Source organism: Oreochromis niloticus, linkage group LG8 (genome assembly GCF_001858045.2).
Source record: "Oreochromis niloticus isolate F11D_XX linkage group LG8, O_niloticus_UMD_NMBU, whole genome shotgun sequence".
In the NCBI taxonomy this organism is placed as follows: domain Eukaryota; kingdom Metazoa; phylum Chordata; class Actinopteri; order Cichliformes; family Cichlidae; genus Oreochromis; species Oreochromis niloticus.
The window spans coordinates 6,695,795-6,716,658 of NC_031973.2; the positions used below are offsets into that span (position 1 = coordinate 6,695,795).

The 20,864-nt window shown below is 38.1% G+C and overlaps 1 protein-coding gene across 1 annotated transcript in view; it reads right to left on the reverse strand.

Moving 5' to 3' along the window:
- LOC100703272 (ankyrin-3) overlaps positions 1 to 17,880 on the reverse strand; it is a 178,870-nt gene extending 160,990 nt beyond the window's left edge. The window contains exon 1 of the mRNA XM_019362289.2: positions 17,730 to 17,880. Within this exon, the coding sequence (XP_019217834.1) occupies positions 17,730 to 17,765 (36 nt within the window). The 5' untranslated portion in view covers positions 17,766 to 17,880. The remainder of the gene's footprint in view (positions 1 to 17,729) is intronic.
- Between the last annotated feature and the right edge of the window lie 2,984 nt (positions 17,881 to 20,864).

Below are 20,864 nucleotides of genomic sequence, written 5' to 3' on the forward strand. Positions count from 1 at the left end.
CTGTATCTGTAGTTCTTCATTAAGAAAGCCTCATAACAATAGCATAGATCCTCTAATCAAATTACATAAGAGATAACCTAAAAATAGGCAATGTTTACTTTATAGTGATTGGCATGCGTCCTACTTTTCCACAGTGATCTATAAAAGGAAATCTAGACCATGTCAGTAAAGCTTTACATTTTCCAAAGATTAATGCTTACATCAGAGTGCTTAAATTACTTGTGAGCTTGAAAAGGGCATAAAAATATCAGTACAGGAGGATCAGAGATAACTTCTTATATCCATCCATTCGCTTCCGTGTATCCTTTTCAGGGTCACGGGGGGTGCTGGAGCCTATCCCAGCTGTCATAGGGCGAGAGGCGGGGTACACCCTGGACAGGTCGCCAGTCTGTCACAGGGCTAACACACAGAGACAGACAACCATTTGCGCTCAGATTCACACCTATGGGCAATTTGGATTAATCAATTAACCTATCCCCACAAACTGCGTGTCTTTGGACGGTGGGAGGAAGCCGGAGTACCCGGAGGGAACCCACGCAAACACGGGGAGAACACGCAAACTCCACACAGAAAGACCTGATGGTGGAATTGAACTCAGGACCTTCTTGCTGTGTGGCAACAGTGCTAACCACCGTGCCGCCTTCTTCTTCTTCTTCTTCTTCTTCTTCTTCTTCTTCTACAACCTACCAGCAGTTTGATCAGTTACTCAAATGCTAGTGGCAACTTTGGCCTCAAGCAGAAACGAGGATACAGATGTCTGTGAGCTCACTTCTTTCCCTCGCTACTTTTTCAACCTGAAGTCTCCATCCCAAAATTACCAGACTATGCAGAACTCTCTTCTGCCAGGGAAGCCTTAATACAGCACATATAATACATTTATAAAATTATGATGGCATGTTTAAGGCAGTTAACCTTGGACTTGCTCCCTTCCTTCAGACCCAAAGGTTACCTCCATCTTTTACTTATAGTCTGTGGTGAAGATGTTGCAGAGTCTGTTTATTGAACTCTGGCACCAGTGGAAGCTTCAAGTTCCTGGAAATTCATCTTGAACGATGACTTCATCCTCCACAATAGATGTGAGCATAAAAATAAGGCAATAAAGCCCTTGCATATATAAAACAAATGTTGCCCTTATGCGTGTTGTACTGAATCAAAAAGCTTTCTCTTTTAAGTTTTTCCACTGGCATAAATTTAAATTCTACATCAATAGGAATTGCGATATCAAACGCAACAACTGACATTTGTCATTGTGTTTTGACTTAAAATGATGACAGCTAAAAAAAAGATGCAATCCAGCTTTGTATGACTTTTATTTTAGCTCGTCATGTCACCAAACACCACCTTTTGCTTACGTCCACTTCTATTCCTTTCATTTTGCTTAGTCCAGTCTCTGATGTGTCTCCTCAACTCTCATCCTGAATTAAACATGGCAGCTCAAACACACACACACACACGTGTGTGTATTTATATCCTTGTGGGGACATCTCATTGACATAATGCTTTCCCTAGCCCCTTACCCTAACCATCAAAAATGAATGCCTAACCCTGACCCTTACCCTAAACCTAACCATAACCTAATTGTAACCCTGACACTAAAACCACATTTTGAGTCTCAAAAATGCCTTCAAACTCGTTGGTCCCCACGAGGGCTGTTTGTCCCCACAAGTATAGTAAACTACCAATTTTTGGTCCTCATGAAGATGTTAATACCCATCCACACACACACACACACACACACACACACACACACACACACACGCCAAATAATGTGTCTTCAAAGGCTTACATCCATGCACCCAGAGGTAACATGATACGCTTACAGCTAATATTCTCTTTCAGTTAGCCACTAAAAGGTCTACTGGAAAAGGGAGTGGTTTTATAACTGCACAATAAGTGCTCCATAACCCTGATTAATAACAGGCAAAGAGAACTCATGGTTAGAGGAGATAGAGGCTGGCAAGCGCCAGTAGATTGCTACTGGCGCCAAAACAGTCAGACTTGAGACGAGAAGCACTCGTAGGTATGTATTTTAAAGAATATGAAAATCTCAGACATGGGACAGAAAACGAGAGCTTGAGAGGCTGAAACAGAAGAGTTTTCATTCTGAGCAAGAGAAGAGAGACATGGGAAGGATCAGAGAAGAGAGACACCACCTTTCTATATTTGTCTACTCTTTGATGTTTGTATGTTACATTCCTCAATGCGGTGACAGCCATCATGTGGAGTTCTGCAGCAGGGAAAACTATGACGTTCTCAAGTGGTTTGTTTTTAATGAAAGCAGGTGTGAACTTTGGTTCAAAAAAATCGAAAAATCTCCAGTGAGCTGCTGATCTCTAAGCAAAAAATGCCATGTTGATGTCAGAGGTGAGAGGAGAAAGGCCAGTCTGCTTTGAGCTGACTGGAAAGCAACAGCAACTCAAGTAATCACTTGTTAAAACGAAGGTGAGGTGCAAGGTGAAGACACGACGCATCAAAGGTTGAAGCAGATTGGCTACAGCTGCAGATGCACCACTCCTCTCAGATAAGAACAAGAAAGCGAGACCACGTTTTGTGACATTTGGATAGTTGAATCACAATGAAAAAGCATGGCTCCATCCTGCCTTACTTAATGGTTCAGGCTGTTGCTGATGTAACGATGTGATGACTACTATGACTGAGTTGAGTACTTTGAACGGCTGCATCCAGCAGGATATCACACCATGTCGGAAAGCTCAAATCATCTCAAACTGGTTTCCTGAACTTAAGAGTGAGTTCAGTGTACTCAAATGACCTCCATCACCAGATCTCAATCTAATAGGTCAACTTTGGTATGTGGCGAAACAGGAGATGGATATCATGATTGTGCTGCTGATAAATCTGCCTCAACTGTGTGATGCTATCATGTTACAAAGAAAACCTTTGAGGAACGTTTTCAGCACCTTGTTGAATCTATACAACAAAGATTTATGAAGTTCTGAAGGCAAAAGTAGATCCAACGTGGTAGCAGCGCTTAATAAAGAGTTATATTGTGTTTTACTGTGTTTTTCTCTGTATTGTGTAGTCTCTGCATTTGATTCATTCTGCTACCCAGCATTTACTTATGAGATATTATATCTAATCATTGAAATAAAAAAAAAAAAAACAGGATTCAAGCAACACAATTGCTTATTTGAGTTATATTGGTTTAAAAATCTCAGAAAACTTATCAGAACAATAAAAAAAAAGTTTGTTACAAGTTCCTGAAATTGCATTTACTCCCTCTCCCTCATTGGCTTTTTATTTACAAATAATAATTAAACAAGAAAACAACGAGTTGCAAGATGTCCCCGCTTCATTGCAAAGACCATTCAAAGTGTATATGAAGCAGAAGTTGCAAGTTTCCATTTAGTTGGAAATTCATGCTGTTTGCAGGAATCTGGCAGCCAAGTGTTCAGGACGCATACCTCATGAGCAAAAACAACCTCAGCAGCTCAGTTCAACTCCCGGCCACCCAAAATTTTACTGCCTGTCATTTCTCTGAACTCATTCTCCTCATTTTCTTGTACAATGTTCAGTTAAGACAATTATCCAGTGAGGTCAAAGATTTTAGGTGCCAAGTTTGGCACACACAACCTTTTCCATGCATTAATATGGAAACAAGAAAATTAGGTAACAATAAGCAAAGGAAATGTTTAAGCGGAAGGGGAATAATTCCTGTTACTGTCATACTAACAAGCTTACAATAACATTTTTATTGATCATGCTGTAACTTGCGTTTACGGGATTCTCATGTTTGCAGCCCTGTGCCCTGCATGGTGATAAAAAGTTTTCTCATAATCTAAAATGTTTCACGCTGTGCCTAAAATACCTGACAGTACCAAATGATTCAAAAGCATATGGGTTGGCGGGCTTGTGTCTGCTTGTCTGAGTGGGTGTTAACACATAACACTCCTTTATCACAACAAGTAAATCATAAATCTTGATAGAGGATAAAAGTCCTTCAGATAGGTATAAACTGTGCCTGTGGCATTGGCAGCATCTGTGGGTTTGATTTTCAACTGTCATAATAACTTAATGAGAAAATCCCCTTTTTCTGTTTCAAAAGTAGGCAACAATAAACAAAGTAAATGTCGACACATTCCTCGGAAACTTGAGATGCTACTTTCATCACAAAAACAGCAAAAGTCCTTGATACCACTGAAATGATCTTGCTACTATATACACTAGATTCAGGCAGGTGGAGGTGACAGCAGATAACAGTGATATACAAATATAAGATTGCCCCACTGCATGTTCATCAGCATGGAAACTAAAGCTAACATCTATCCTAAACCACATGCAAAAGTGATGCTGTAAAGTTTGATGGCAGTTACTTTATTAGCTCTAAGCAGTTTTCCTTCTTTGGATTTTCTGTATAGATAAATTTTATTGTTGCAAGACAATCTACTATCAGACATGACACTAAGCTACAGACAAGCGCTCCCTTTTCTGTGAACAATGGCTTTAATTTGATTTTCATTTGAATTTTATTTATATGGCAACAGGAAAATACAACCTCAACAAGTTTAGCTAAAGTGAATTATTGAGCAACCAAAGTCTTTCCAGGAGAAAGTCTCTTGACCCAAAGCATTGTTTATATTAACATAGAATTCAGTGGTTATCTGTACATTTAAACTGCATGTCGAAGTCTCCGAAAGTGTAGGCTGCCTCAAAACATAGTTTTAAAAAGTTTTGTTTTTTTTAAACTGGAAACTATACTTGTTTAAGACATTTGCAGCTGGGAACACAAAAATAGTTCTGGTTTCCCTGTTCACTACATCTTTGTTTTATCAATTTGTCTTTCAATTATCCATTTTAGAGGCATGAACACTTTGAGTAACATGACATTTTGGTTTGTTTAGTGTTCAGCTATAAACAAATTCATGCAAAGGAGCCAACTGTTCAGTGTCTCCTGCAACTAGGGTTTGTTTTTAAGTGTATTTACTACTAAATTTATCTATCACAATGAATTATGAGTCAGACTTGCTAAACAAGTTGGAGTCTGGCTAGTGCTAGCTTTGTCTGTCAACTTCGAGTCATTTTCACCTTATAACAAACAGTTTACTAATTAAAATGTATCACTTCCAATTGCAATTTTTCACTGCTCACTGAGCTCAGCGAAGAATGTCCTCTTGTGGCTTAATACATTAAAAATCATAATACAGTATTTCTAAAAATATTTTGGAATTGTGATAAAATTTATGCACACACTTTTCCCGCCACATGTACTTACTGTACACACTAGTACCTGATTCATATGCTGTTTCACCCTCAGCCTCCCTAAAAAAAAAATTGTTAATGCCAAAAGCACAGGTGGAAACTTGTTGCAACTGTGAATTGTAAATTGTGAAATCCATTTTAAAAAAGAGAGCTCAAGTAATTTTAAAAGAACAAAACTCAATTTGTAGTTAATGTCTTAGCTTACAAAGCGCAACAATGTACAGCACATAGAGGTTTTGCTCAGGTTACTGTGGCCTCCATAGACAGAAATTTTCCAAGCAGAGATATTAAATGTAAGGAACAACCTCACACAGGCACAACTTGCCTTTGTGCTTTCACCAGTTTCGTTTGCTTGACAGTTAGGAATGTCAGCCCAACCACAGCAACCTGATAACGATCAATGTTTCATGTAAACAGTACCAATGAAAAAAGTCCTCCTCCATTCTTTTACCTCTCTAATATCAAGTACCTGTCTTTCCTGTAAGCTTAAGAGCTGTTCCTATATCTGCTTTTCTTGTCTTTCATCTCCATAGTTCCATCTCCCTTACCTCCTCTCCTATCTACTTTTGCAACTATAGTCTTTACATTTAACTTCTCCTCACTTTTGTGTATCTATAAAGAAAACAGTAGCTTAACACTACAGTTTGGACCATACAGACCCCTTTAATGTTCAAATTAAGAACGGAATAAATAAGCTGACTTTATTTCAGCTGTCTCCCATACAAACTATCAGTGACACATACTGCATATTAATTATATCTTTGAAGGGAATCTTGGTGATGACCAGCCAGGAGGAAATTAGTCCGGGTTCACACGTGGTTGCCAAGGCAATGCCACAGCAAAAGATGAATCCCCATGGCAACAACACCAATGTGTAAGGAGTTCTCAATGACAAACCCATAAAACTCTGAGACTTTTGTTAGGTGAACCACTCTGGGCTTTGAAAATACATTTTGGTACGACCATCATCATATATGTTGCTGTCAATTCACTTTTATCATACTGTTACATCCTGTGAGGCTGTGGGAGTGTGTGGGCGTGGTGTTGTCTTCTCCCTCTCCTCCTCCTTCTTTCTTGCCCCTCCCCTTGTCTCTCTCTGCCCCGCCTTCTCCTTTAGAACACACCTGCTGCTCATCTGCCCTTGTTGACCACCAATTACCCTCAGAGGTGATATAAGCTGGAGGAGAGCAGTGTGGATGTGGGAGAGGCTTCTGGTGGATTTTCCTCTGTGTTGGTCAGTCTGTGTTTCCAGTCTAGGTGTGGAAAAGGCCTGCTGTGTGTGTCCAGCCCCACCGTGCATGGCTCTTTGTGAGTAGCTCTTAACCGAGCAGTGGTTTTGCTTAAGTGACGGCGGCCTCCATTATTTTGTTTGGCCTGCCTGGTTATTGCTAATAGCAGCGTTGCTGTCTTTTTCTGTTGAAGCCTTATAGTTGTTTTCTTTGTTGAAGTGGTCACCATCTCTTTGGGTTGGCCTGTCTGATTTATCATTAAAGCAGCGTTGCTGTCTCTTTTTGTTGTTACTGTTTATATGAATATTGAGTTAATTGATCATAATAAAGCTTTATTTTGTGTTAAATATCTCTGCCTGGCATTCTTTTCATTGCAACCCGGATCCAACTGTTACTGTCCCCCACCCTCTTCGCCTAGCTTTCATGTGGGGACATAACAAAGTGGGGGCTCGTCCGGGATAGGAAGCATAAAAGATTTGAGCTCTGAGTCATCAATCCTGGTGGTTTGTACTGGAGATAGTAAAGAGGAGCTCAATCTACCCCAAATGCATTTTTTTTTTTTTACTAAAATTGACAGCATAAACAAAAATAATTTGTCATTAAACTAATATTCAGCTCATTATAAAATAACTATTTTCCTTCATTCTCCACCAGGTTACAGAATCTTCTCTAATTTTAGCAAATCTAGAAAAAAGTGCTAATCTCCTACAGAGTAGGGCTTTTCTGACCCCCCCCAAACAAACAACTTTCCAAATTCAGTTCAATTCAATTTTATTTTATTTATTTATTTATTTATTTATTTATTTATTTATATATATATATATATATATATATATATATATATAAAAAAACAATATGCGCGTCAAATTGCAACCACAGTTGCCTTAAGGCACTTTATATTGTAAGGTAAAGACCGTACAATAATACAAGGAAAACAGAAAAACCTAACAATCATATGACTGAACAGCAAGCACTTTGGTGACAGTGGGAAGGAAAAACTCCCTTTAAACAGGAAGAAACCTCCAGCAGAACCAGGCTCATAGAGGGGAGGCCATCTTCCACGACCGGTTGGGGTGATTGGAGGAAGACAGGTAAAAAGACAGAGTGGAAGAAAGCCAGGGATTAACAATACCTAATAATTGACGTGACTGAAGGGACATGTTACAGCTTGCAGGGCATCATTAGCACTATAAGCAGGCCAAAACAAGCCAGAGTCTTACATATTCTTTCTAGAAGAAATCGCTTTCCCTCAGTGTGCCCGGTTTATGATTTGCATGTTGATGCAGCTTTTCTGTGGACCAATCAAAGTACTTGTTGTATACATTGCTATGTTAGGTAGTCAGATTTCTGGGGGGGGGGATTCACATCAGTCTACAGAAAAGTTTAATTATATCAGCACAAAATGCAACATCTCAAGTTGACAAGTCACCTCGGTTGTGGCAGAGCAGTGGAATATTGTCTGAGTCTGGTAGCAACCAATCATCCTAAAAGCAACCTGGGCAGGCACCAATAAGAAGTGTAATATTACTAAAACCTCACAGCATGCAGACGATGCCAACATAAAATGACTACATCAAAAATAAGGGGACTGAGTTGTGCAATATCTATAATTTTCCTAGAGTGATGGAAACTTTTTATATAGATGACAGAGTCAGCAGTGGCTGAACTTCTCCCTCCTGTTCAAATATTTACAGTTTCTTCTGCCAGTTTTTAACACCCTTACAAGCTGCCACATATTACAACACTAAAGGCTACAGAGAATATAGGAATTGTTTATTCAAGGTGTTATTCTTTCTGTTTTATCAACCAATCAGACGTGTGCTTTTCTGGAAGATGCATGAAAAAACAAAGTTAAGCATCACACAAAAAAAGGTCAATGAACAATTGTAAAGTAAAAGAGCCTCATTTACAGAAGAGAAGGAATCCTTCTCTCTCTCACACACACACAGACACAACTATTGAGAAAAAGCAGACACACAAACACAAGCCACAAAGAGATAGACTTTCCATCCTCCCCTGATTTACAATTCGTCTTTGTCTCGAGACTCGGCGCTCTCACACAATACCGATGGCAGAGAAAAGGACATGGTTCCACGCCTAAAATGGTCTCATCGCCAAGACCGGCGAGCGGCACAGGGACAAGAGCAGAGCTGGATCCTGACCACTCAGCTGCTTTCCCCTGGCCCATACTTCAGTTTTTAATATACATCCAATGACAAATATTATTTCATAATTATTCTTTCATCAAGCTGAAACTCTTCTGGATGGTATGGAGAATTTTGAAGCCTCTAATAGTGTATGAATTTGAATCTTTTAAGTCGTGCTGAGTAGGTACTAGTGGAAATGAGGCTGTTGTGTGTGCCCCCCTGTAAATTATTAGCAGTATGATGATCTGTGCTTACACTGCTGTGCCCCAAGACCTACAATAAGATAGATAAGAGCCAGAAAATGGATGGATGTATAGATAAATAAATGTAAATGTAAAAGAAATTCTAATCATTTTAAATAGGCAAAATTACAATGCCAAATCAGTTCAATCAAATGATTTTTAACATGAATGCTATCCCAAATACTTCCGTCCACCTATATTTGTACAAATGATTACATCATACCTCACATCACAATGGATGGAAATCACTGACATTCAGTGACCAAGCACCCACGTTCTGTTCAGACACATGCGACAGAGGGGCAGCTGTCACATGTTCGCCAATTCAGATACATATAACAGAAGCACTCAGTCTCTGCTGTATAAGACTCTGGTGTCAGTCAGTGCAGTGACCCTGCATGTAGTGTCTCTGAGTGAGTGAGTGTTTGAGAAATCTGTCTGTTAGTATTTACTGCTACTACACTGGTATGCATTCATTCATTCACCCTTCCTTTCCATGTGCAGATGTTCAGACAGTAACCGATCTTTTCTCTGCCACTGCAAACCGATTCTGATGCTGTTAGTTACAAACCAATAATAGTTGTTTGTCTGTTTTATTGTGGGTTGTTTTTTAATCTTTAGCACCATAAAATCAAAACAGAGCGGAGAACTTTTGAAGCTCCGCATTTTAAGCATGCACACCATGCTGCAGCATGTAAACACATCTGTTTAAAATGAGAACACTTTTTCTTTTAATTTTGTCAATGTTTAACATTTAAAGTTCTTTGTGCTTTGGAGTGAACCAAACGGAATAAACCAGGTTAATGTGTATTGCACTTTTATAACCTCGTGTCCGCATTTTATAGGCGCCAGCAGAATACAAGCTTTGTTTGTAATGCTGAATGCTACAGATTAAGACTATGGATGGGAATTGATAAGAATTTAGTGATTTTAATTCCACTTTTGATATCACTTGTTGATTTGATTCTTTATCAGTTCTCTTATCAGATTTCACTGGGTTGTCATTGGCTCTGCTTTGAGAGTAACCACCATTGCAGCATATTAAAGGCATTACATTTGTGCAAATTCATTGCATGCTGTGTTGTCAAATATTTCTGCACATTGGAGGTATTTCCCCTCTAGTTGTGATCGTTGTTGGTGTGATCACTCAAAAAAAACAAAAACAAATCGAATACACATATTACACTGAACACTTTTCTTAAAAATAATGCAGTGTGTTACTTAATTACATCCAGGAGAAATTAATTTGTTACACTACTTGTTATATTGCTTTCATGTTTTCGTGCATAAAATGACCTGAAACGCACTGTCTCATAATTATGATTTAACAATACAAACCTAGAGGCTACACAAATCCCAAGTTCAGGGCCTGGCTGCCGGGTCGGGGTCGGCATTCACTCAGCTTTAAATCTGCACTTTACCATCACACTCTTATCCTTTTGTGAAATAAGTGAGTAATGTCCATATCCATGCTGTAGAAAATGAAACTTTCTGTTCTGCAATCAATTGTAATAGATTTTTAATTTTAGGCTCCAGGAAGGCCAGGGATTTAATGTACAGTGTTATAACATTAATTTACTATATACCAGAACCATGTGACAGTTTTTGTAAAACAGTATGAAAATGCTGCTGTAAAAATTGTCATAGATGATATTCATAGAACAAAAAAGTATTCTTGGAAGTCTTGAATGAATGTGATTCATGAGTCACCTGTAATTTCCAAACAATACTCTGGCAGGGAGAGTTTTCATGATATCAAATTACCCATGCACTTACACGGGTAATCTAGAGACAGATCTTTTTTAATGCAATAATCTCTCACAGGATTCTGAATTAGAAAAATAACAGTGAGGACATCAATGTACTTTCTTTCCTTAGAGAAGGATTTGTGTAAAGGAAAACAAATTAATGTGATGCATTTCAAAACTCATAAACTTGGTAGAAAGAAGGAAATTTCCCACTGGGAAATTTTTAAAAACAACCAATTTCAACTTACAAGTGTTTTGGTTGTTTTTGTTATTATTTATTTATTTATTTATTCGTCAGGTGAAAACAGAAATTGTTACTAATAAAAAAAAAACTACTAGCTTTTTATCTCTATATCACAACACCTAGGAACTTTCAGTTTACGATTCATGTGACACAAAACAAAAAAACAAGTAAATATAATTTAGTTTGCTGTCATCATTGCCTTCCTAATAGGAAGTATGGTGAGAACGTTTTTTTCAGACATCAATTTTTCAACAGATCATTTTCATCTACTACAATACCCAAATGTCTCCTGTGAGTCATTTTCAGCTCTGGTTGGACGCTTTCAGTGAATAGTGGGCTTGATCATTTGCTTCCCGCACACAAATTAACTCACTTGTAGACCGAAGAATTGCTTCAGTTTACTGCATTGCCAAGCCAGAAGTCTCAGAATACAAAAACAACAGTATATGCATAACACTCATCAGTACCGCCATGCCGCATCTGACTGAAGTTGACAGAAGCCGGGTTACTGGCAAGCATGATGCTGACAGCATACCAGTTTTGAGCTGTCGACACAGCCTTGCATGTCCATGACAGCAACATCTTTGATCTCATTGCTGGAAATGAGACTGTAGAGAGGTACCAACATGAGCTGCTCCAACTTGTACTTTTCACCCACACTGCCAAAGTTGGGCAGGACTTTGTGGATCAGGATCATACCCACATCTATTTATTGCATTTAGTCATGCACATGTTACAGTGTTGGTACATAAAATAGACTATTATATTTACATAGCTTTTTTTATTTCCAGCACACTTTACATCACCAGAGGCCTCAGCCATTACTATTAATTCTCTTTTTAACAAACCAATCAGACGGGTGCTTTTCTGGAACACCTTTAGAAAAAAACACAAAGCTAAGCAGCAGCCGAAAAGGTCAGTGAACAATCAAATATTGTAACCTTCGTGAGCGTCGCTATGGTGCCTGTTTAGTGTGCAAAAGCAGGTCAGAAGGAAGATTTGTTTAAGCATCTGTTTACATGCAGGGATGATTACAATTTAATCCGTCTCCTAGTGGATAAACAGCACTGGAGTATAATAGAACCTATAGCAAATTTGGAGATTTTTTTAACATTATTTTATTTTATCAGGTTGCTGTAAGTGAGAACTGCTGCAGTTTATCTGGTTTTAGTGTGCTGAGGGGAAAAAAGATTGGTAATAATAAAGGAAGAGCAAAAGTTAGATTTTTCTTCTTATATGAATATTTAATTTTTTAACAATGATTTTTTTTCACCTTTTTGCTCTTAATTGGTATTTTTAGCAGAGAGACACAGGTAAGAATAGTGAATTTCACTTATTTCTGTTTCCTCTCCTCATGTTTTGTGTTTTTGGCAAGAACCACTTCAAAATTATTGTGCATTTACTTTCATTTTACCAGTACAACCCCTCAGTCCCTTCAAAGTTAGGGACAAATGCAGCTTGACAAACCCACCAGGAATTTATACACTGGCATCTTTCCTTCCATCTTTGATTCTGAATGACTACCATTCAGGTTTCACAGGCTCTGGTTTGTTTCTCTGTGGCCTGCTATGTATCTGGCTCAGCTAGTCACAGATTTGCACACACACACACACACACACACACACACACACACACACACACACACACATAAAAGCAAGCTCAGAATTCATATGTACGCACACCGATTAGCCATTAGTCATTCACATTGAAGTGTAAATAAAACTTGCCGCTAAATCGACATAAATCCATCGATATGTTTGAAGCTTGTGTTTGAAGCAAGTATTTAAACATAACTGCAGTGTGGTAACACAAACTACTAATGGATAAACATACACTTATTCAATGACTTGACATTACCTCACCACAACTGAGGTCATGTTTACTTGTTTCATTACAATACCCAGCTCTGAAAGCCAGAGAAAGTGATTCGGTAAGCTCACTCCCTCCCCTGCAGCAAGCTGAGTCAGCTTAAGTTTCTCATTATAATCAGACATACGAAAGGACTCATGCAGAATAAATTAAACAAAAACGAAAATGTGTACAATGACTAAGTTAACCTTTACTGGTCTCATGACCTTTCACTAGTGCTATTAATCATTAATTACAAGACTGATTATGTGCATGTATGGGGTTTATTTAAAAGAAAAGACAGGAATAATTTTATAAAATTCAGAGTAACATTTTAAAAATTCCTGTTTTGTTTAACAACCATACAAAACTGCTTAATATATCCTTTCATATACCGAGGTTGAGTCTGTTAATGTTTAGCAGTTTGCTCAGTGAAGAATTTCCGCTTTGCTGCTGATTCATTTCATTTCATCGAACGTGGGAACGTTATTGAAAGACTCATCAGTCCGTGGCATAAAGCTGTGGTCTTGGGATGAGGAAACACAAATTCTTCCACAAAAACTGCTTATTCAGTTAACAGATTAGTCGATCATTTAGGGAAATTATTTCAGAGGAATTTCTTCTATCCTCTGAGATTTCTTAGTTTAGGGGTGTTTAACATTTTTCGAGGCACCCAAAGGTGTGTTGGCCTGAGCCAAAGTAAAAAGTAACAAGCATCGTAATTAAATCCTTTTTGGTATGGCTTTATATTATAGTCTTCGATATGCATCACTTAATGGATAGGAAGATGGATATGCAACTTGAATGTTGCATTGCGTATGCATTAATACAGGGGTTTCCAACTCCAGGCCTCAAGTGCTGGTGTCCTGCAGGTTTTAGATATCACCCTGGGTCAACACACCTGAATCAAATGATTAGTTCAGGGGTAGGGAACGCCAGGCCTCGAGATCCGGTGTCCTGCAGGTTTTAGATGTGTCCTTGATCCATCACAGCTGATTTAAATGGCTAAATTAGCTCCTTAACATGTCTTGAAGTTCTCCAGAGGCCTGGTAATGAACTAATCATTTGATTCAGGTGTGGTGACCCAGGGTGATATCTAAAACCTGCAGGACACTGGCTCTCGAGGACTAACGTTCCCTACCCCTGGATTAGTTCATTACCAGGCCTTTGAAGAACTTCAAGAAACATTGAGGAGGTAATTTAGCCATTTAAATAGTAAAACATTAATGTGCTTTAATGTCTTACCACTTCACTAATTTTAAGCATTATCTTCTTCTAACTTAGGCTTTCAGAGGACTGCTGAAAATCCGGTCAACAAACTAAATGCCTTTATTAAACTAGGACTTAATCAGATTCACAAAAGAACAGTGATGATGATTTAAGGCTTACTGTTTAAATGAAAAGTCCAGGACCCTCAAACCTCCACAGTGGCATGTGGCTCTTTTTCACATCCCTGCGGCTTTGACAAAAAATATATTAATTTTACAGGTTTATGTCTGAGGAAGTAATTGCTGTATGTAGCCAAAGAAACATTTTACACAAGTTTCTGTCACTTCACTTCACCATTGATCCAATTTGTTGTCAATAATAACATTAAAATACCAAATAATTTTCATTATTTCAAATCCATCCATCCATTTTCTTGAGGTTCTTTGGGGCCGGATCACGAGAGCAGCAGCCTAAGCAGAGAAGCCGAGACCTACCTCTTCCTAGCCACCTCCTCTAGCTTCTTCAATCAGATTTTTTTCCCCTCCACAAGCTGCAGAAAATTATAACTACTATTTTCCAAACAGAAACAACTCAAACACAGCATTTTAATTTAATCAAATCTCATTGGTGTCATTGGACCAAAAAATCTAGCATTAGCTTATAAAGCCGATTGTGAGACAGATGACAGTAATATCACTACTGCCAGTCTTTTTATCTCATCAGACCACCCAGTACACACACAGCTCTGCAGGCTGCAGCTGCAGGGTAATCACCACGTTGTCCATTTGCTATTGAGCAGGACATAGGTGTAGTCTCACATTGTTTGTTCTGCCACAATAAACCTCCTGCCCCTTGGCAACAGGCAGTTATTACTAGCACCACTCACAAAACTGAACAGCCTTCTATTTCCCATCACAATCTGTGGTCCAACATTAATGGACAGATAGGTGGCACCGCAAACAGACAGATGCACAAAGAAATCAATGGAAAGAAGAGAGCTGGTAGAGCTAAAAAAGGCTTTACTATTTCCAGTATTTCACAGGAATGTTCGCAAATATTTAAAAATGTACAAAGGACATGAGTAGAACTGAATAATATAACACATATGTAAATAAAAGGCCATGCACATATTAGGAGTTAAGGTCAAATCTCAGTGAATTCCTTTAAAAAGCATTCATGAATGTATCACTCCATAATACTATGATCATTTTAAAACATGTAACATTTTATTCATGTTTTAAGTTTGTAAAATCCTGTTTCTGAAAAGGTGTTTGAACCAAGGCTGATTTTTGTTTCTGTCAGCAGGTCAGATTTCATCAGTTTAGATACATTTATTTATTTATTTATTTATTTATTTTAAATAATGGTTTAACTATTATTAGATTATATCCTTTTGTTATGCCATCACACAATGTTGACTGTTAGCCTGCATGCCACCAAGGACTGCTCAAACAAGACTCGTCAATAGCCTTCAGGTTACAAGACAACTAGAAGGGTAAGACAGAAAACAAAAATTCAGAACCAAAACTCATCATAGAGCAAGCATCAGGAGAGAGGCTGGCAGATGAGTTAAGATAAATTAGGGCAGTTGTGAAGGCAAAACGAGGTCAAACCCACTACTAGCAAGGTGTAACTAATGTAACTAGATTATTGAAGTCTTTTTATGTTGTTGTTCTTTAACAGTGTTTAAAATATTAGGAAAATCCAGTTTGAGGGCATGCTTTACAACAGTGTCAGTATTTAAATTTGCATATCTAACTTCCTTATAATGAAATATTCAAGTCTGATAAAAGTAACATCTTTCTAAGGAGCCAGCAACATTTTCTTCAACAACAAAACAATGCAGTCCATTAAGTTCGTGTATGCCATCTGCCAAAATTGACCATAAACATCAGTATAGTGTTGATACTTTAGTAATATGTAGCTCCTCAGTGGTCACCTTTCGAATGTGACACCTTTAGCCCTGGGATGGGAAAGACACCTAACACGTATATGAAGAGAGAAGAAAAGAGTCTCAATCAAGCACACGCAAGTCAAACTAAAGCTCAGACGCTTGCACTAACAGAAATATTTATGATATTTGCAGATCAGTTGTGCCGGGTTAGTAACTATGTCAGTACTGATAAGAGGGACACGTAGAAGCCTGTTAATTACTCTGTCTGATGCAAAACACATTCCTCCACTGGGTCAGGTTTTGGGACTTTCACACAGTCTGAGGCGGAACGTGTTTGCAGACACTGTCACCTCAAGTGTGCACTTATGCAAATTCATCAGCAGCTATGTTGTCCTCTACGAACTGACAATGAACCTAATACAGAAAGCAATGTTTGGAGTAATTCAGAGATTATGTCATAACATAAGTTGTCTAGCAGAGTAGTTTGATGTCTGCTGTTTACAAAACTCTCAGCACTGTCTGCGGCACACGTTGCAAAGCACAAATTACCTACACCTTAGAAAGACCCTATGTTTGCTCTTTTCTTCAGCTTGTCATCTGTCTGTAATATGTGATGCACCACCTGTGAAATTCTGCAGCAGCAGTGGGGTTTAGAATAACAATGTGGCCTTTTCGCTGTCACGCGACCACTAACCCCTTGACTTGGCTTTAACTTGTCTGCCATTTGGCCCATGTGTCAATCATGGTGACATTGTAGGGTCAAGTGGATAAGACTCCAGTAACAGAGGTGGTTGTTGACTGCCCCCCAAAAAAGCAAGAAAAACAGTTTATTTCCCAGTGGACTGGCAAGTGGTTGACAGATGGGTCTAGCGACTCCATTTCCAGTTTGTGTGGCACCTTTTCAAGTTTTGCCACTGCTCTACAGAACCCACCAGCAACCTTCAAGAATCATGTCACTATCCCAAAATACACATTATTCCACCCTAACAACATAGTTGTATCAAGCAACTCAAAATAATGTGTGTAAAACCCTTATTTTGAATAAATATCCAATGTTATTCAAATTATTTTTACACCTTAATTACACATTTTAATGTATATATTGAACTTGTGCAAAATTTACATTACATAACAGATAAATATTGGCTGCTGCCAGTGCCATAGGTCGATGTATCAGTGCATCTCTAGTAATTATAGATAAAGAATATGAGAATATTTTTACACCATAAAAGTCTGCATGAACCACTAAAATCTGCAGTATCGGCGATACTCTACATAAAAATAAAATAATAAAAAACATATACATTTAATATAGTTTTAATTCAGTCCTTATCGTTTCTTGGGATGAAACACCAAGTGTATAAAGCCATGAAAAGGGTCACGGTATCTGTGCAAACCGTACTTCACTGAGCTTCACAAGAAAATATTTTGCAAGTCACGTCATATTTTCGAAATAGGGATTAATTCACACTATCGTTTCAAGTAGTAACGGTTTCCGTTCACCTTTTTTGCAATATTTGCAGCTCCTTTGCATATCTAACAGGAAATGTGAGAGGATAGCAGGACAAAAGTGATGACTAAGCATTAGTAATAATTTCATGGAATCGTATCAGCACTGTCAACACAAGGAATGACCTGCATGTGTTACCGATACGGATTAACTCTTAAACCAGGAGTTTAAGCAACTATTTGGATATCAAAGGAGTTCTTAGATACGTGATGCAACACCTCGCTTGATTTATGGCTGTTGTTGTTTTTCCACTTTCCTTTTGAGGAAAATAAAACTTTAAATCAACAGTGAAGAAGTTGTGCTTCGTGAGTAAACAACACTTTCCTTGCATTTGCAAATACAGTCCAAACAGACGACAACAGGTCCAACAAGGTGCTAAATCCTCCTTCATTATGTTGTGAAGTTGTTTTAAGCAGCGGGGCAACTTAAAAGTTCACTTACCTGATCTTCGTGATCACCTGTAGCGGAAGAAGCCATATTGAAGAAGGTGTGTAGCGCAGCTGGTCCGGTTCACAGGTAAGTTTATTTACAACAAATTCACCCCGAGTCCAAATAGTCGCTTAAAAAGAGGTGACATTTGCTTACAGATTCACTTTCTCACTAAACGTGCACCTCCAAGGAGTCCCTAAAGCGGCCAGGGAGCAGGAAGGGGGCGGTGTAAGTTCTTCGGAAACGGTAAAAAGTCCAGGTGCAGCGGTGGAGCGGTATGCAGATTCAGCCTGGAGCTACGCTCAGACGACGCAGAAGGAGACCCGACACAAGGGGGCAGCATTACCACCATAATCATTTGCAGTATCCTAGCTTGCCATATTATGTATGCATTGGTAAAAATATGGCGCAGGCGATAATATCAGTGAATACACGTTTGGAAAACTCGCATATATATTATTTTAGGACTAATATTCAATATATATATTTTCAGAGATGCCAGAAATTTGGAAATAAATGATTAAGTTAATGTGATTTTTTTTCCCCAGACGTCCTATGTGGCAAATTGAAATCAAATAATGGATGATACTTATCAAATGTATTTGTATAAAATATAGGAAAGCCCATTCAAAGCCCATTGGGTTGTTCATTCATTCATTCATTCATTTTATTTTATTTATATAGGCGCACATTGTTGTACATTATATTAATAAATTCTGGTGTTTTATGTTTAAAGTGTTCATTATTTTTCAATCAGCCAAATATTTTCTAGAATAAAGATCCATAAAGGAAATCACACAGCCACACACACAACATAAGGAGCTAAATTATGAATAAATAACTAAAGTCAATTCACCTCCCTTTCTTATTGAAAAATAGAAATATGGAGCCAGTGATCAAGTTCTTTCATGGATAAGGAAAAAAAATAGGTGAATATGATGGGCCATCTTCTAAATTAGTGACCATTTCAAAATTTGTGTGGCTATAATAGAATTTTTCAAATTAATGGTTTTAAAAGGACAAACAAGCAAACTGCTGAAACAACTATTAAATATACGACTACATAAAAATCTAAAGTATATTATAAAAACCTTAAAAGAACCAGACTCTTTGTCTCAACATAATTCCTTATGGGGAAATCAGTTTCTTGCACCAGGAAGAGGAATTAGTGCAAATAAACTCTGGGCTTGAAAAGATAAGAGATCAGTATGATCCAAATTCTAATGCAATCATGTTTTTTCAGGAACTGAAACTTTATTTCAATCAGAATAGATTTGCTGACATTTCTACCACCAAGCTTTGTAAAAGCACATCAGCACTCCTGACATACCAGTTTTATGTGAGAATTTCATAATGTGTTGAGACCCTGCTCATCAAAAAGTTCACATCATAAGCGAATGCATGGAACAAAGATTTAGACAGAGAAATTTCCAAGCATAGGATTAATAGTCAGGAGTGTGAATAGTAAATGCAAACACGTTACTGCTGCCAAGTTAAGTCATTAGAATGAAAACAGAAGTTTTTACTTAACGTGTGGAAGCTAAATGAACACAGTTTCACCCTGATGGTTCTGCACAGTGTAACAGTTTGCTTAAAGAACAACAAAGAAAAACATTTGAGCTTTTTTGGACCTGCGTACCTACATTAGCACTGCAAAGGCTGTTTTGAAAACAATGTGTCAATCACTAATTGAGACTTACGATAAATATGGGCCCTGCAGACACATGCTGCGCTTTGTTTTCATTCTTTTATATTCGCCCGAGAAAGGATTAGTCTATTGTTACATTTCAGAATAAAATAAAAGCAAATGATTGCATTGACTTTGAACAAAAAAAAAAATATGCAAAGTAAATTCAATAATTCTTTATTTAAACAATGGTGCCCGTTACCTCAAACCTCTCGACTGATGTTTCTTTATAAAATTCATTTTTCATTTTCAAGCCTCTTATTCACTCTGTAATTTCCTGATTCCTGCAGGGAAAGACTTCCTCACAACATGACCTTTTCATATGGAGCAGACCAATAAAGGCATCTTGGATCACAATTAGGTCAGTGTTTAACATTTGATCACATTAGAAATGTGATATTTCTGCTTTCAGGTTGAAACCTACAACCTGAAAACACCTGCTTGGTGGTAGGTAGAGAGGGGTACATCCTCGCCCTTTGTTCTCAAGAGCGAAGAAACAGTCTGAGGTGAAAAAGTGAAGGAAGTCAAAGAAGAGGGAGATGGGGGTGAAAGAAAGGTAACAAAAAAAAGGTGAGTATGAAAGAAAGGTACAGAATAGAAGGGTGGAGAAGAGGGAGAAAACGAGAGAACAGAAGGTAGGAGGGAGTCGATGAGGAAGAGAATTGTACACAAGAAAGGGAGAGAGGTAAGAGTGGAGAGGATGGATAGTTTGGGTAGGAGAGAGTGGAAAGTATTACTGGAGCAGGAAAATATACTGGTTTTTAATAATGAACATCTTAAAGTGAGTTCCAAGAGCCTTTTTACTTCCTGTTCTCCCTCTTTCTGTGCTAAGCTTATCTGACAAGCATGTTTACAAGTCAGTCAAAATATACACAAATTCAGATTATCTTGGCATACATCCACAAAGGGGTTCAATAAAAAAAAAAAGAAAAAAAAAAGAAATGCAAAAGCACTGCTTCAACTTCTACAACAAATTAGATATAAATTAGCTGTGAACTTAAAGTGTCAGTGTTCTGCCTACCTTACCTTTTAATGCTGCTGAAATCAGTGTTTCTTACTGCTGAACTCTTGAAAGCTGTGATGTATAGACTGGAAATGATTCACTTGATTGCCCTTTAATACAGCTGTTGAAGCACGACACGTGTTTGTTCCTGCTATGTTTGAAAGCAACACATGAGGGCGGTGTTGAGCCACAGCAGAAATGTTCATCTGTAATCAAACTTGATATGAAGTCCTGGAGACCACATACAAACAGGCCTCAGAGTCAGGCAGCGGCGGCATGAATTTATATACACTGCTTGTTTTGCTTTTGTTTTCAGTTCACCTTCCATAATGCATCCCCCCCCCAGTTTATTCTTATTAGAGTCTACCAAGTTCACCAAACCCATTTCCTCAACTTAAGTGACCTTTCAACCTTTAACTGGAACTTGATAATTCACTTGAGCTATAACGTAAGTGAA